Source organism: Grus americana, chromosome 1 (assembly GCF_028858705.1).
Source record: "Grus americana isolate bGruAme1 chromosome 1, bGruAme1.mat, whole genome shotgun sequence".
Classification (NCBI taxonomy): Eukaryota; Metazoa; Chordata; class Aves; order Gruiformes; family Gruidae; genus Grus; species Grus americana.
Window position 1 is genome coordinate 8,687,851 of NC_072852.1, and position 15,770 is coordinate 8,703,620.

A 15,770-nucleotide genomic window follows, 5' to 3' on the forward strand; every position below is an offset into this window, starting at 1 on the left:
GCGGCTTTTGACAATTATGTGCCCTCCAGCTCTAGAGTTTGCACATGGGTGTCTGTTGTTGATGATGAGTTGTACTGAAAATGCTGACAGACATCTCCTCCCTGACTTGTCATATTCTCTGAGCTGGTGACTTCTGTGTCGTCTGACAACACAGCAGCTGGACCAAGGATGTCTTATACTAAGAGCACAAATTTCTGTAGCCTGAGGAAAATGAAAGGTTCTGTATTTGGGGCTGCTATAACTCACATTCTCAGTGGATCGTGTACAGTGAGATTTGTGCTACAGATTTGGCCAGGGGTTGCATACACATCTCACCAAGTAATTAATGGCTCCTTGAGATGCCTTCCTTTTCTCATAGGACTAGTGTTATTTTATCCCAAGGACTATCACGAAATACCATAACTATGCCATGTCCTTTGAGATGAGTCTTTCTGGACATTCTACAAATTTATTCAGATTCTCCAGCATCTTGTAGATCATATCCTATGCCAGAGCATACTGACGCTGGGGCTCTTCTTGACATTTGGTGGAGTCCTGGACTCCCTTAGGTATTTCTTTCAGTCCTTCAGCCTGCAGAACAAGGGACCGCAGTACAATTACCTCAGGTAGGATGATTTCCGGCTTTAGAGATCTGTTATCTTCAGAAGTTTTGGTTGGTAGCTACTAGTCTTGAGATATAGTGAGCCAACTATGTGTCTGCTCTTAAAAAAGGGCTGCAATTTTATAGCAGCATGAGCTCTTAGGGCTTTTTTTGTCTCCCTGAGGCTGGCAGAGCCCTCAGTGGTCCTTGGTGGCATTTAGGACACAATGGATATGGGGGAACCTGGGCGAGAAAGTGGGTTTTTTTGGGAACACATCTGCCACCGCTGATGACTTCACAATGTACCGTTTGCAGTTGTTTTGATCCATTCAGAAATGCCTGCCACTTGAGAATATCTGCTATCGATCTTTACTGCTCCCTGAAAACAGAAGTGACTTGCAGGCTGTCATTAATTTTGGATCTGTAGAATACTGTGCCAACCTCTCCCGCTTCCAGATGCTCAGCAGTCATTCTCTTTAAATTGTGCCTGAACTAGGAATTCAAAAGGTGGTATAACAATATGTTAAATGTCTCCAATCATCTCTGTAAGTATGTCTAGACTGTGGTCTCCAGTGGAGTGGAAAGACACTTGAGATTGCTAAAAATGTATTAGCTCAGGTGCTTCACATATCCGGAGCAATCTAACTGTGGCACCGGAGCTCAGTCAGTGTCTCGAGATGTGCTCATTTTCAGGAGGCTGTGTTTTACTGCTTTTCATTTGAATGAACCCATTTAAAATTATGTTGGGTATGTCTGCGCTCTGCTGCATTTTGAAGTGCACGCTGACCTGCAAAGCACAGCTGACTGTGACCCACCGAGAGTAACTGCCAGCACTCCCCAAAATGGCCGTAGTCTCCAAAACATGTCAAGATTCAGCCCTTTTTTTGAGTCTTCAGGAACTTAATCAGTAAAGTTTACCTGCAGAGGAGACAGGTAAATGACTCTGAGAAATAGTTGTGGGGTTCAGAGTAGAAAGGACTGTCATATTTTGACTGCTTTATGACCTGGTTATAAGAAGAAGGGGTCTTTTTCCTTTATCTTGCCATGAGCACAGAGCACCATGATGACCCACCTTCCCCTCCTGTTACCCTCCCCTCCACATCTCTCCCATCCAGGTGAGAGTTGGGAAGAAAGAGGGAACCTCACATGATAGATGTTTATGATGCTGTAGGAGGTCCTGCTATGCAGTGACCACAGATACGGGAGGGAAGGTGCGGGAGCAGCTCTGCAGCACAGTAGCTCACTTGCAATGCAGTGAGACAACATGCTGCTTTCTATATTTCACTCCCCTCTTTTTTTCTGATGTCCTTGTCCTGTGGGGCTGCAGCCATCGCCACTTTCAGACTTCACATCAGGGTATCAGCCTGCATTTTGCCATTCAGCATGGTGTGGTACCTCAATGCTCACCCCATGGGACCAGGCTGCTTCTGGACAAGCCATGGCACGACTACGCCAGACTGCTCGGCCACCTCTGTCAGGCTTGTGTTTGTTCAGAGTTGAGTCATGTTTTTGATGCTGCCACATCATGGTTGCAAGGGATCTTGCAAAGAGACACACTAAAAGTGCAGCAAAGATCTTGGCTAGGAAAAAGGCAATATTGATTACACCTAAAGCTACTCTGTGTGCCTCTCCTCTGCTTTCCATTTAGATGTCCCCTTGTTTTGGAGGTAGGGTACGTACGTGGAGGCAAGGAGCGTTGCACTGGGGGGTGGTGGGCAGAGAGCCTCCCTCAGCGAAATCCAGACCTCTGAATCACTCCATTTCTTCTTGACAGTCGGGAATGTGATTAACTAATTTGATCTCGTTCATTTTTAATTACTACAGATCTCACTCTGATCTCCTCAGGAGCCTGATAGCAGGAAGGGAATTTAGCTGATAAGCATCACTGCCATCAGGGCAGTTGCTTGGCTTTTTAAATGGAAAATATTTGTGGCAGTCAATGGGAGCAGTTTGCTTTTGGGGCTGAGCCCTTGCCTGCACCCCCTTATGGCTGGTGTCTCTGAAACCCCTTTGCTTTGGTGCGGGGGCTGTATGTCTAATGGGGACCTTTTGGGGCCTGGCAGTGGGAGCAGGACTTGGCATCGTGTTCTCACGGACACTGCGCTGCAGTCTGTTTCGGTGACCGTAGTCAGGCTTTTCTGCCAGCCTGACCATATGCTGCATGTTTTACACTCAAATTAAAAGTCTGAGTTTGGAGCCTTCCTTCCTTCCATGTCTCCTTTCCTTCCTCTATTCTTTGTCTCCTTTCACTCAAGTATAACCCACGTATCTGGTTCAGAGTGTGCCCTTGCTGTGCCCAGGAGCACTGATATGCTCCTCTCAGCAGAGCTTGTGACCAAAAAGGGTTTAAAGGGTTCACATTTTGACCTCACACTCTTTTTTAATATTAAACTCTCTTATTCTACAGAATATGAAGTATTTTTTTGCCATCCTAAACAAGAATAGGTTGCACCTTATCTCATAAATATCTTAATTTTAGTGGCTTTATGTCTATAATAAAGAAACTATAGTGACAATAAGAGAGCAATTTCAAATGGAGTTGCTGTGGAGTTATTAATGGCTCTGCTTAGCAAACTGCACCTTCACCTGGTGCCACCAAGGCGGGAGCAACTTCTTTGAAATCAGAAATCAGTTTTGAGGTGAGGCGTGGGAGCAGGTGCCAAATGGTAAGCACATGAAAAGCTCCAGTGACTTCAGAAAACAGACTGTCCTTAGTTACAATGGACCTTACTGGGGCCTGAGAGCAAAATTTGTCCTGATTTATTGTTACTGAGCTGTGTTTGTTGAGTTTATTCTAACTTGTGTAATCTGCTCCTAGGATACCACAGGAGGAGATATGGATCTTCCTGCTAATCGCAGTGCACTTTAGACACAATTAGGGCAAATGACCTTTTTAAGGCGTGTAGGTTTTATAACGCTTCAAGACAATTTAAGTGATCTGCAGGAGTTTTAACATTCTGCTTTCATAACAGAAAACTTAAATAGAAGGTTTTGAGTTTGATGTTGTGTTGGTATCTACTAAGATTGGGTATACCAAGCAGGTAAGAAGTGGGTCTGCTGCTAACTCCCTGGAATTCATCTGCAAATTTTATAACATACAGTATATGCATACACATATTTGTGTAGATGGATAATATAAAATGAATTATATACGTCAGGCAGAAACTGCGTGCTTGTGTTACAGCCCTCTGACTTAAAGTTTACATCTGTTCATTGTCAACTAGATTTGTATTCAGGCAAATTCTGTGTAGTCTTTGTGTTAAAGAATTGGTTCTTCTGGAGCTTTACTTAGAATTTTGAAATTTGGCTGGTGGAGACTTGAAAATAGCAATGATAAGTTTTAGTAGTTTCTTTAATGTTTACATTATCGCACATGTGGATGTGAATATACATACAAATAATCCCATGAGAATGGTGCTATTTATTACACGGTCACATTTATTTGTGTTATCTCAAGAGAGTTTGTAATGTAATAAAAAAAAGTTATTATCACCACAGTGTTGTTGTCTTCATAGATGAATGCATTTAAGAACTACTTTTCATAGGCATTCAATAAGTCCAGAGTTATGGCCTCTTGAAGCAAACACGTGAATCCTAACAAATCATCAGGGAGGATTTTTTTCCTTTTTTAGTTGACATTCACTGAAGATTATTTTCTGGTCTCTTTAATGGGCTTTGAAATGATTTGGATTTCTTTGTTTCAACTGAAGGGAGGAAATATGGTGACATCAACGTAGCTCTGACGACTAGGCATGTATCCATTCTCATTTTTTTCTCATGGCTTAAAAGCATTGGATTTTGTCTTCATCAACCTTGTACTAATATTTTTTTTCATTTTCAATGCCATTCAGACATTGTTTCTTTGGGTATTCACCTTGGAAGAAACAATGAGGTCAAGCTATTAATGGCTGCTGGTGTTTAACCATGTCATTTAGATCTGACATATGCACATAGATATACTTACATAAGGTGACAGATGCTGTTGGGTATCCTGAGCTGTAGGAAAGTCCTATTTTGAGACAATGTTCAAAAAAATGTATTCAGAAGATCTCCCCTTTCATTCCTCCACCCTTGAGATTGCTTGAATGGTATATGCTGATCTCCTCCCTCATTTTGACCACCACCTTCCCTTCTCCCCTCTCTTTTGAACATTTGCATGGCTCCCATGAAGCTGCCTGTCAACATATAAGAGTCACATATGGAAGGTTGCTCTCTCCAACCTCAGTGCCAAAAAAGTGGATTCTTAGTGGGCATGAAATCCAGGGAACCTGAGAATTTCTCAACATGCTATAGGTTTGGCCCTTGACCTGTCATGTATTACCTAGCAATTAAGGATGTCTGACAGAGAAAAACATAATATAACTTTGTCTCTGGAGGCACGTCTGACATGAACAGCAAGATGTGCAAGAAGTAGATTTCAAAGTCATGATCTTTATAGGGGCACTATATGTGTGTATTGCCTGCAGGACTGGGCAACTCACTTTTACCTGAGTCTCTTTTGTATCCCTAGGAAAGTTTTTACGTCTGTTCTGAAAGGGAAAGCTTTCCCACTGGGGAGGGAGCTAGCACACAGCAGCAGAGGCTGCTCTGAGGAACACTGTGAAGCTGAGGAATTAATGCAAGGCTGTCATGAAACAAAGACATTTAGGCAGCAGTGGTGTGCGTGGCACAGTTTGGGAGCTGCTACTAAAAGGCTGTGATTTAGCAAAGCACTCAGGCAGATGTTTATTCCTATTCCTCTTATGGCATCCCTGCTAATGCGGGTTCCTAACTCAAGTCAGGTAGGTAAGTCCTATTGATGGCATTAGGTTTCTCATCTGGACTGAGGCTGGAGGCTACATTTTGCCATGGCATTGCCATCTGGATGTTTTCCTAATGTATATTGTTACCTTGAGAGATAACCCAGTTTTACAAGATTTTTTTCCTCTGTGCATGAGCAATACACTGTCTTTGCAGAGAAAGTCCCATTGTTGGCTTTTTTAAGCACAGATTCTTTTAGGTAAATAGTTAAAAAAGTAGAAGAGTTTGCACTGAACCCACAGATTTTATTTCCTGCAGAAAGTTACCAGGAACTGCATGTTGATGTGTGTATAGGGACTTCTAAGAGGAAGGTTGGCCTTAGTGTCTTTTGATGATTTCTTCCCTCTATTTGTGTACACAATGTAATTAAATAAGTTAAACACAGCTTCCTCTGAGTCACTGATTTCTCTTTCAACAGGAAAGCAGCTGGCAAGACCTTGAGATTTGCTATGGCTTGGTAGAGGGATGAGAGGCAAGCACTGTGTGTGTGTGTGCGCGCACGTGCATGTGTCCATGTGTGCAGAGGACATCTCAAATGGCACAAGAAACCATTTGCACCAGCTGCTTTAGTTGGAGAGCAATGAAAATAAACCTGATGGAGTCAGTGGGGCCTGGAGAGCTACTCACACACCTCGAGGCACGTTTCCTGCCATCTCCAGCGCTGAGCCACTAGGATGGTTGTAAACCTGGCAGCAAATGTGCTTGCTAGCCTCTCGGTGATGACTGCCTTCCTCCACTCTATGCTACATTTTCATGAATTTATTGAGTATTGCCATTCCAGAACTACCCTTTTCAGTGTCCAAATGATGAAATAAAAGTGATGATAAAACTGTCCTATGTGCCAGGCCAGCTGGGGAAAATTGTACTGTTCCTGTCAGAGGTGAACTGGAAAAAGTGTTGCTCTATTTTGTAATTTCTTGGATAAAAGGAAAAATTATTTACTCTTAAGAAAAGGAAGGGTCTCTTCCACAGAAGGTACTCTTCCCCAAGTTACATCAGCTTTCAGTGTGATCACATTTCAAGCCTAAACAGACTTGACAGACTTTTTTTTCTTAAATTAAGATTCAGTCTGGTTCCTGGTAACACATTGGGATATAATGACTGAAGAAAACGAACATCAATTATTCACAGTCTATTGGAGAAGCCTCATATAAATTATTCACGGAAGACATTCTGAAGCTGGCTGAGATTATAGGAAACATTAATAATGAAGCAATGATTTCCTCTCATCCTTTGGCTTTCTTTTTTTCTCCTTATCCCATATTTTGGTTGGTCCTTGGTTCCATGTTGTGTGGACCACAATGTCCCAAAGAATCACTGAACAGATGCCTCTATGTATTTATCCTTGACCACATCTTCCTCTCCAGATTGATGGCATGTGTCTGCTGAACCCAGCAGCTGTTCAGAGGGACAACTGTGTGATGCTGCCATCCTCCTATGTCCTTTCTGAGCTACAGTTTTCGCCTCTGGCCTTGGGAGGCTGAGATAATTCAGCCCAGACTCTGCCTGCGGGACATGGCAGCATCTCACCTGAATCCCAGGCAGTGGGGCTTTGGATGAACAACATAGCAATGGAGGGGGGAGAGATGGAAAGCCAGTGTTCGAGATTATTTTCCCGGTGTGTTTTCACTGGTTTGGGTAGAATTGCTCCATTGCTATCCTCCTTGTTATAATCTGGCAAAATCCAGTCCTGTATCTTTTTTTTTTTTTTTTAAATTGTAATGTATTGAGAGCCAGGGGGACACAGAAGGATATACATGAATGTGCATACGCTCAGTGGCAACAGAACAAACAAAGGAGCTGAAATGGTTTTAGGTATCATAAGTAGGAAATGTCTGGAGAAAAATATCTGCTGAAATGACTGATAGAGGTAGAAGTAGTGGGTCCAAGTGGTGTGGGATGGGAAGACAGCTGAGGGAAGGTGTAAGACTGAGTGGCCGGGGCTGCATAAAGGAGGAAAGCAATTGAATATATTATAGATTTGGTGTTGGAGGATGCAGGGCATTGAGGCAGCTTTGATTAATCCTCTGGTAAAATCACAAATATTCTGATCCCTCTCACAGCGTGACAATATCTGGGAGATACTCAACATGAGAAAACACTCCAGAAGAAGGTTTCAGACCTCAGAAGTTGAGTAGTCATACACATGTTAGGCTCTACTCTGTTAGTCCAGCTGTGTTCACGATAAGCCCGCCTTGACCTCTGGTGTCAGAAAGTTAAGCGACAGGAGATTGCTAGGGTCAGTTACTAGAAATGTGCCAACTAACAGTGATCCTAGTCCACCAAAATCACTGGGAGAGCCCCATCTGTACTAAAAGGAAAAAACGTGACCCTGGAGCCTTGCAGTCAAAGGGCAAATGAGGCAAGCTTGTTTATGGTCTGTTTTGCCCTCTGGGGAGCTGTTTCCATGTCTGCAAAGTGATTGTAAAGTGCTATCAGATCTGCAAAGTAATCTATAGCAAGCACTCCTTGGAAAGTGCTTACACAGTGGGCAAGGCTCCTGCTTCAGGATGCCCCACGTCCCTGGGGTGTCCCAGGAGGGAGGTAAGATACTGTTGGTCTCGACTTACAGAGTTTAAGAGGGAGGTTAATTAGCTTCGCTAGCTTGACCTCACATTAAAATGCATATAGCTAGGCTGATTCTGAGGCTGATAACTCATACCTGGCATGAGCTTTTCTTCCATATGGTGTCCAGTTATGGTACAAAGCACTTGAGAGACAAAGGGTCCATCACATGCCACGACAGATTGTTCCAGCAATCAGTCATTCTTCCTATTAAAAATGTGTGCATTATTTCCAATTTGAATTTGTCTGGGTTCAGCTTCCAGGAGATAGTTCTTAGGCAGTTCTCTGCTTGATTAAAGAGTCCAGTGGGATCCTGTGTTTTCTCCCCTTTGAGATGCTTATATATTAATCAAGTTGACTCTCAATTTTCTTTTGATAAACTAAATAGACTAAGCACTTCAGACCTCTCACTGCAAGACATTACCCCTAATTTTAAAAGCATTTTAAGTCCTTTTGTTCTGCAATGACCTCTTAAAAATGCCAAATCACAACTATATTCAGTATTGGAACAACCTTCTTGCCTGTAATACACACATTTCATCCTGCACATCTCTACCTCCACCTCCAAATTTATCCGCAGATCTCACTAGTGTCTTTTTGCACGTCTTGACAAGCTCTTGATGAATGGTGGGTCCCCTCTGGCCCCCTGGCTTGCTGCTCTCCGGAATACGTCTCAGCCTTCTGCAGGCAGGGCCAGCACTCCTTGCCTTTGGGTCTGTTAAAACACACTGACTTTGAGTGGGCTTAGACTTGACAACAGTCTCTCACCCACCAGTTTTAATACCGTTCCTTTGCTATTTGCCTGCAGATCGTTGATAAAAATGTGGACAGCCATCAAACTCAGTCCTGGGACAGGCAGAACTGCCCCCTTCCTCCCCGCTCAGTGATGGCTTCCCACCGACAGCCCTCCCTGAGATCTGTTAGTCCATTTAAGATGTGCTGTACTGGTATTGTGTGGTACTACCTTCTTCATCAGAATGACATGCAAAACTAAGTTAACTGTATTAGAAACCCTAAGTCTATTACATCCACTCAGTCACCTTTATCAATGACTTGTAATTCTTTTAAAGAATGAAATGAGGTCTGTTTGACAAGACTTATACAACGGTTTTGGTGGGTATTAGTACTGCAGCTCTTGTTAATTTTTTATGAAGTGAATCTGGTGTCAGCTTTATTGCATGCTTGTATGAATGTGTGCGGCTGCCTGTGGCACTGTCTATCTAACAGTACTTTACAGCATCTTTTGTGGCCAAGACTGGTTGCCTGTACAAACCACAACATTTTTTTTTTCCTTCTGTATTTATTTTAAGAAAGCTGCAGCAGCAAATCACCAATAACTACATTAGCTTCAGTGGAGCTACCGAAGGCACCGATCTATCTGGCACCACAGTATGTCATCCTCTTCCTAACTGCCTCTGAAAAGGTTCTCCCAGTTTTAAAAATGCCCATGATGGGGCAAGTCATGAAACCTTTTAATGCATTTCACAGTTTTTTCACAGAGAGATTCAGTCTTCACGATGCGCGTTGCTCTGTATAAGCTGGTGTGTAGCACCCAAACTGACATTTGAAAGGTGTAATAGGAAAGTTTGCAGTCAGAGAGGAAGAGGGAATAGTCATGTCCAAACAAGACCAATAGTGTCAATTCTGGAAAAGATTTTCAGAATTGCCTATGTAATTTTGCAGCCTTAGTTGTGTTTTCTGAAACAGGGTAGACATATAAGTAGCTATTCAATAGAGGTTTTTTTTTTTTTTTTTCTGAAAATTAAGTATCAAATGCTTAAACAAATGGGCTGTGGGGTTGGGGGCAGCTGGTGTTCACAAAGGCTACTGCTAAACAGGGAGACTAATTTTTCCTCTGGAGTCTGAAGCAAAAGGGAGGGGTTAGTGGAGGACAAATCAGAGCACACACCCGAAAATATGTGATTTAGACCCCTGAAACTTCAGATCACACGTTAACCTCCTATGTGGTGATGCTATCCTTCCCACTGACAGTATCTTGTGTCACCCCCACAAACACAGCGGTGCTGCGATAATGTCAAACGTTTCTGTGCACAAGTGCTCCCTGGTCAGCGCTGGATCTGTGCTCAGCTACGTCTTGGTGAGATGGAGCAGCCACAAGCAAGGCAAAGTGCCAGTGCCCTGGGATGGATCATCTGTCTGTGCCCTGTCCCCACCCCGGGCAAGTGCCTCCTGGCCCATCGCAGGGGACATCTGCTCTGCAGGGTCCCTCTGGGCACGGCCACAACCTGCCCATCTCCAGCTGGGACAGACTCCTGAATTGATGCTGTTTAGATTAAAGAGGGTTTAGCCTGGCTTTTGGTCTGTGCAACACTGGGAGAGGAGACCATCTCCATGCTCGTCACACACCGTGTTTCCTCCCCATCCCCCTCCAGCCACTCCCGACCGCCTGGAACAAGACCAAACGATGCATCTGTTCCAATGTCGAAAGTGGTTCATGTTGCTATTAGCCATGTTCAGCCCCAAATTGAACCTGGCAAGCAGCTGGCATGCTCAGAGCTAGTTTGTTTGCAGACTTATGTGTTTTGACGGGAGATGCTTCTGCCTTTGAAATACAATTCTTAGAAAAGGGAAAGAAGGTAATCCCCCACTTAAATAAGAAGGTGGTTCATCTGTCTCCTGGAAGGTGAGTGATGGATGGCAGTGTCCTGTGTGGCAGCCTGCCTGATCTCTTATACTCTTTTTTTTTTCTCTAAAATGATCGGGCTGCAAGGAGTTAAAAGACATTAGTTTGGTTAAAGCAATAATCTCCACTCAACCTCACTGCAATCGAAGAGGAGGCTCTGCTGCCTTCTGCGTCTTCATTATGGCAGCAAATAGCTCACAGTTAGTGGCTCCTCATTCGAAATTCACAAATCTGGAACATGTGGTTAAGCAGCACTCTCCATTTCTTGCTATTTAACTTTCTTTAAAAAATGTTGAAACTGGTAAAGGATTTGAATATGTCATGAGAGAGCTCGCTTTTTTGCTTCCCTTCCTGATGGCTTCTCTCTGCACCCTTCAAAAGAAAAAAATAAAGCAGGATTTATTAATAGTGCTAAGGCGGTGAGTCAGGACAGCTTTACACATTTAAGGTGGAAAGCTGTACAAGATGCGGTCTCAGTTCAGACACACGGGGAAGTGCTCGCTACTTTTCTCCGGGTCTCTGAAGAAAGCTGTGTTTCCGACCCCAGCTGCAGGTACATCCTACGGCTTGAGCTGAGGTCGCAGAGGTAGCCAGATGGGATGTTGGCCGTACTGCTGTATCACGTGCCACTGCCCACAGAAAACCACCTGGCCCCGCTGAGGGTGGATTTTTTGCCTGTCAGTCTTTCACAGTAATCCATTGCGGCAAGTTTTCCTCCTGTAACCCCACCCCAGCACCCGTCCCTGCTAGGCTCCTGCCCACTTTCCTTCTTGGTCCATCACCAGTGAGCAATGGGGTTAGAAAAACAGGTTTGTTGGCTTGAAGTCCACTGTTTCGAATTCAGAGTACGCCGATATGACCAAGAGGGGAAAATGACCCTTTGGCAGATCTTTCCATCAAAATGGACCTTTTATCTGCATTCCAGTGCTGCCTGTCAAGGACAATTACACAAAGAAATGCTGTGGGATCTGGCACAGAAATGGGAGCCTGAACTGCAGTTGGATTCAGATGGAAATTGGTGTTACGCAGCCATGACTTTATCAAAGTACTTACAATCAAACAAGTTCTTCTGCAGTTAGATAAACATCAGCACATCTATGGAACCGCGTATGCTGGGACTTCAGCTGGCATCAGTTGTTTTGAGCCAGTTTCACCACTTTGGCTAGCAGTCTGGTCTCATCCTACAGTTTCTCAGACTAGTGAGTTTGTATCTCTCAAAGTGAGTGTATGAAATGTCTTGCACTGCACAATGTGGCATGCGTGAAACGGGAAAAAAATCCCACCATTTCTTGGGATGCGAGTTGTGTGCATTGCTCTGAATCCTGCTTTGGCTAGATAGGCGCAGTTAAGTTTACAAATCTGCAAGCAACATAGGAAATATTATGTTCTGCAGAAAGCGCTCATTTGTTTTCCATCCAGGATGTTCAGTCTAGAAGAGGACATGATACAGCATGGGTCTGGGGGAAAGCAGGATGGTTGGACATTGAAATGAGCGTCTGGGCAGGAGTTACGATCCCGTCATGGACACAGGGCTCCATGGGCATACAGGACTTCAGCTGCTCTCCAGGTTTCCTCTATATAATGGGAATATTCTTCCCTTAACAGATAGAGACTGGAACAAGGGACGTATATTTACTTGGAGTAAGTAATTTTGGAGACATCAGTAAAAAAAGTGCTTTGTGAACATTCCTTCTAAATTATATTTCCCCTAGTTACATATGTTTAAGTAGTGTATTTTCTGTGCTGGCAACCAGTGTTTATTTTCTCAGCATGCTAGTATCAGCCCTGTCAAAGTACCTCATTTACAACACACAGGCCCATTGGTGGTCTTTTGAAAAACCACCTGGTCTATCAGGCAAGATGTTCAAGGCTTTGTAGGCAGCCCGTGTGAGGAGAAATGTGGAGAAAGCCTTGGATTAGGTCTGCAACTCTCAGCTGAGGTTTGTAGTGTTATTTTAGCGTCAGCGTGATGCTGTGCACTCTTCTCTGCTACCACATGGGTGGGTGATAGAGTCTGCTCTGGCTTTCAGTTGCTGGTGATTTTAATTGAGTTTATGGTGTAACAGGTGGGTGAGCAAGGGTGAGGAGAACTGTATTACAAGTCCTCATTTTCATAAATTGCTTTTGGACACAGTCTGTGGATAGAAATTTCATTTCTAAAACCTTGTTTTGCCAATGGAGACAAACCACAAATCAGGAGCTGTCATCTGAGATTTGGTTTCAGTGCTGCTGCGTCGGTGAAAAAACAGGCACTGGTGAATATCTCAGTTTTGCAGCCAATGCTGGTAGTTCAGCTGCTGTGTTCCTGGGACTGGGGCATTCCTGTTTGGTTTCCTTCAGTGCCTGTTCACTCTTAATTAACTGAGTGGTAAAAAAAATTAATGGAAATTAATTAGGGTTAATTTCCCCATTCATATGTTGGAAATGATTGTCTCCCCAGCTTTCTCCTGTGCCTCTGGTGAGTACCTGGAGATGAAGAACCAGGTGTGCAGCAAATGTGCAGAGGGGACCTACTCACTGGGCAGTGGGATCAAGTTTGACGAGTGGGATGAGCTGCCGGCAGGATTCTCCAACGTGGCGACTTTCATGGACACAGCGGTTGGCTCGGCTGAGAATAAAGCTGACAGCTGCAACAAGTAAGAAGTTCTGTTTGTATCTGGGTTACACAGCCATGGATGAACCTGAGACAGCTCAGCAGCACAAAGCCAGCTTAATGACTCACCTAAGCTCTCCAGAGGGTGACCAGCCCTATTAATGGCAAACAAGAGTGTCTGGAAAGCAAAATTTTTAGCCATCTCTTTGCTGTCATCATGGTCTCCTCGGGCTCATCAGCAGCTAATGAGTCAAGACCAGCCTGGAGCTGCTCTTATTTGTAACTGGAAAGCTCCAGGGTCATGGTGTAGTAAATGTGGCTAAAAGGTACTTTCACAGCCTATTTAGAGACCCATGGTGGTTGCAGAAGGTTGTTTCTGACCATAATTGTAAGTACGTTGGACCTATGGATAATGAACCTTTCCTATGTTGGCTGAGTCCTAAATTTCTAGTACCTTATCTTTTTCCATGCACAGTTTTAATGAAAAATATTATATTTACATGAAAAATAAATGGGAATCTAGAAATAAATTTATAAATTCACTGCAGTTAACTATTGTGGGATTCTGGGTTCTTTATTAAGTAACATGTGTTTGTATAGTAGTGTAAGAAAAGTCTCCTCAGTGTCTGTGATCTCAGCTGAGGCTTGTTTTGTTTATGTTCATCAGCTCTTCATGGACACCTCGAGGGAATTACATAGAGTCGAACAGGGATGATTGTACAGTTTCTCTCATCTATGCTGTGCACCTGAAGAAATCCGGTTCTGTCTTCTTCGAATACCAGTATATTGACAACAACATCTTCTTTGAATTTTTTGTAAGGCCTTTTATATGATGAATCCACCCTTATATAGTAAGAATTCAATCCTGATAAAGACTATCGGAAGCAGCTTTTTCCTCCCTTTACATTCCCCATATGTTCGTAGCTTGCTACTGCTGAACATATTTAAAAAAAAAAATATCTTTTTTTTCCTGCTACTTATGCTGCCTTTTGGGAATGAACTTCAGCTTCAAAACTCAAGTTAAGCTGATCCTATCTACCATGCACTGGGATTTTTCCATTAGCGGTCATTACTGCCCCTGTTAGTCCAGCCTTGCACAAGGCAACTGTTGGTGGTAGGTGCTTCAGTTTGGGGGTGGTTGACTTGAGAGACCTTTGAGGTGACTTGAAGTTTAAAAAGACTTCTTCCAAGGTAGGCATCCATGACCTGAGGAGGTCCAAGGCATTAGTATGTGGAAACCTTAGTTTTAGTTTTAGGTTAATTTGGGTCACAGCAATTGAGATGAAAAGAAAAGCAGAAGAGACAAAAAGGTGGTCCTTAAAAAAAACGCAGAAACAACAGTTCTCCATAGAGATTTAGGAGTAAAAATTCAGATGATTTTCAGCAGGAATTAGGCTCTGAGGATGTGTCTACACTGTGAAATGGAGGGGCTGCAGGTCATTAGCTGTAAAATGGGAGCAGCCTGGCTGGGCTTACACCATGCTGTACCCAAGTTACTAAACCAATCTGATCAGCAGGGACCTGAATGGGAAGGACAGCCCTGCTCTGTCCATGTGGATGGACTGGTTGGGATCCAGGGAGCCGGTGGTTTCCCAGCACTAGGCTCCCCATTGCGGTGCAGATCCCCCACATCACTGAGATACTTTGGAAGTTTCCACCAAAAGCTGCATTGCTTTCCCTGGCATGGTGTACCTGCCATTTGGGACAGAAAAAAAACTTAATGGGAAGGAAGCTCAGAGCAGAAGATGACTGGAAATTTTCAGTCTCCTCTCTTACTGCCTCTCTCCCTGTCTGGTGAGCTCTGTTTTTTCATTTACAAAAAACACGGCTCGTGGTATCTCACATGAGTGCAAAGCCTTAGCTGGTGTTGGTTAATATTTCTCGAATCCTTATCCTTAGTAAAGGTGGGAAAGGAAGACAAAAATAAGATGCTGGAAGCACCCTCTTGCTGCTACATCAATGCAATCTATTGTACTTTGATAACAGACAGTGCAGGCAATATTATTTAGCATTTCAGTTTTATATTAGACTATCCTGCCTTCTTCATGGAGAGAATGCAGCAAATATGATTTCTGCTGTGAGATGAATGTACCAGGATTATGAATCCTAGCTCCAATTGCTTGACTGACTGACTGATCTGCTCCTGCAATGGAGCAAATATATTGTTTCTCTGAGAACTAGCTTTGAAAATGGCTTTTTGATTCTTACTTTTATCTGTATCCTACTCATTCACCTCCTTAAATTTATCATTCCCTGTTCAAGAAGCAGAGAGTGGTGCAGTCCTTTATAGAAATGCCCATGTAAATAATTCCTAGTCGGCCTCAGTATTTCTGGGAAACCATATTTAACACTCCTCTAAAAGTAATTTTTTTTTCTCCAGCATGTCTTTGTGGTTAAATATATTAAACAATGACAGTTTAGCTCTGGACAGTGGCATTTCAGTAGCAGTAGCTTGCAGGTTGCCAGGAAATGGTGAAGTTTTGGGGCTTGCCGGGCACAGGTGGCTGCACTGCCAGTCTGAGGGTAAGCGAGGAGATGCCCTCAAGTGTGGGAAGCAAGTGTAGATGCGTCTTGTTAGATACTCAGTG

At 43.5% G+C, this 15,770-nt stretch overlaps 1 protein-coding gene across 2 annotated transcripts in view; it reads left to right on the forward strand.

Annotated features, from left to right (window-relative positions):
• Positions 1 to 15,770, forward strand: part of ELAPOR2 (endosome-lysosome associated apoptosis and autophagy regulator family member 2) — a 103,236-nt gene that overhangs the window by 56,252 nt on the left and 31,214 nt on the right. For both annotated transcript variants that reach the window (XM_054826574.1, XM_054826584.1), the window contains 2 exons: positions 13,030 to 13,225; positions 13,850 to 13,997. In XM_054826574.1, coding sequence (XP_054682549.1) covers positions 13,030 to 13,225; positions 13,850 to 13,997 — 344 coding nt within the window. The remainder of the gene's footprint in view (positions 1 to 13,029; positions 13,226 to 13,849; positions 13,998 to 15,770) is intronic.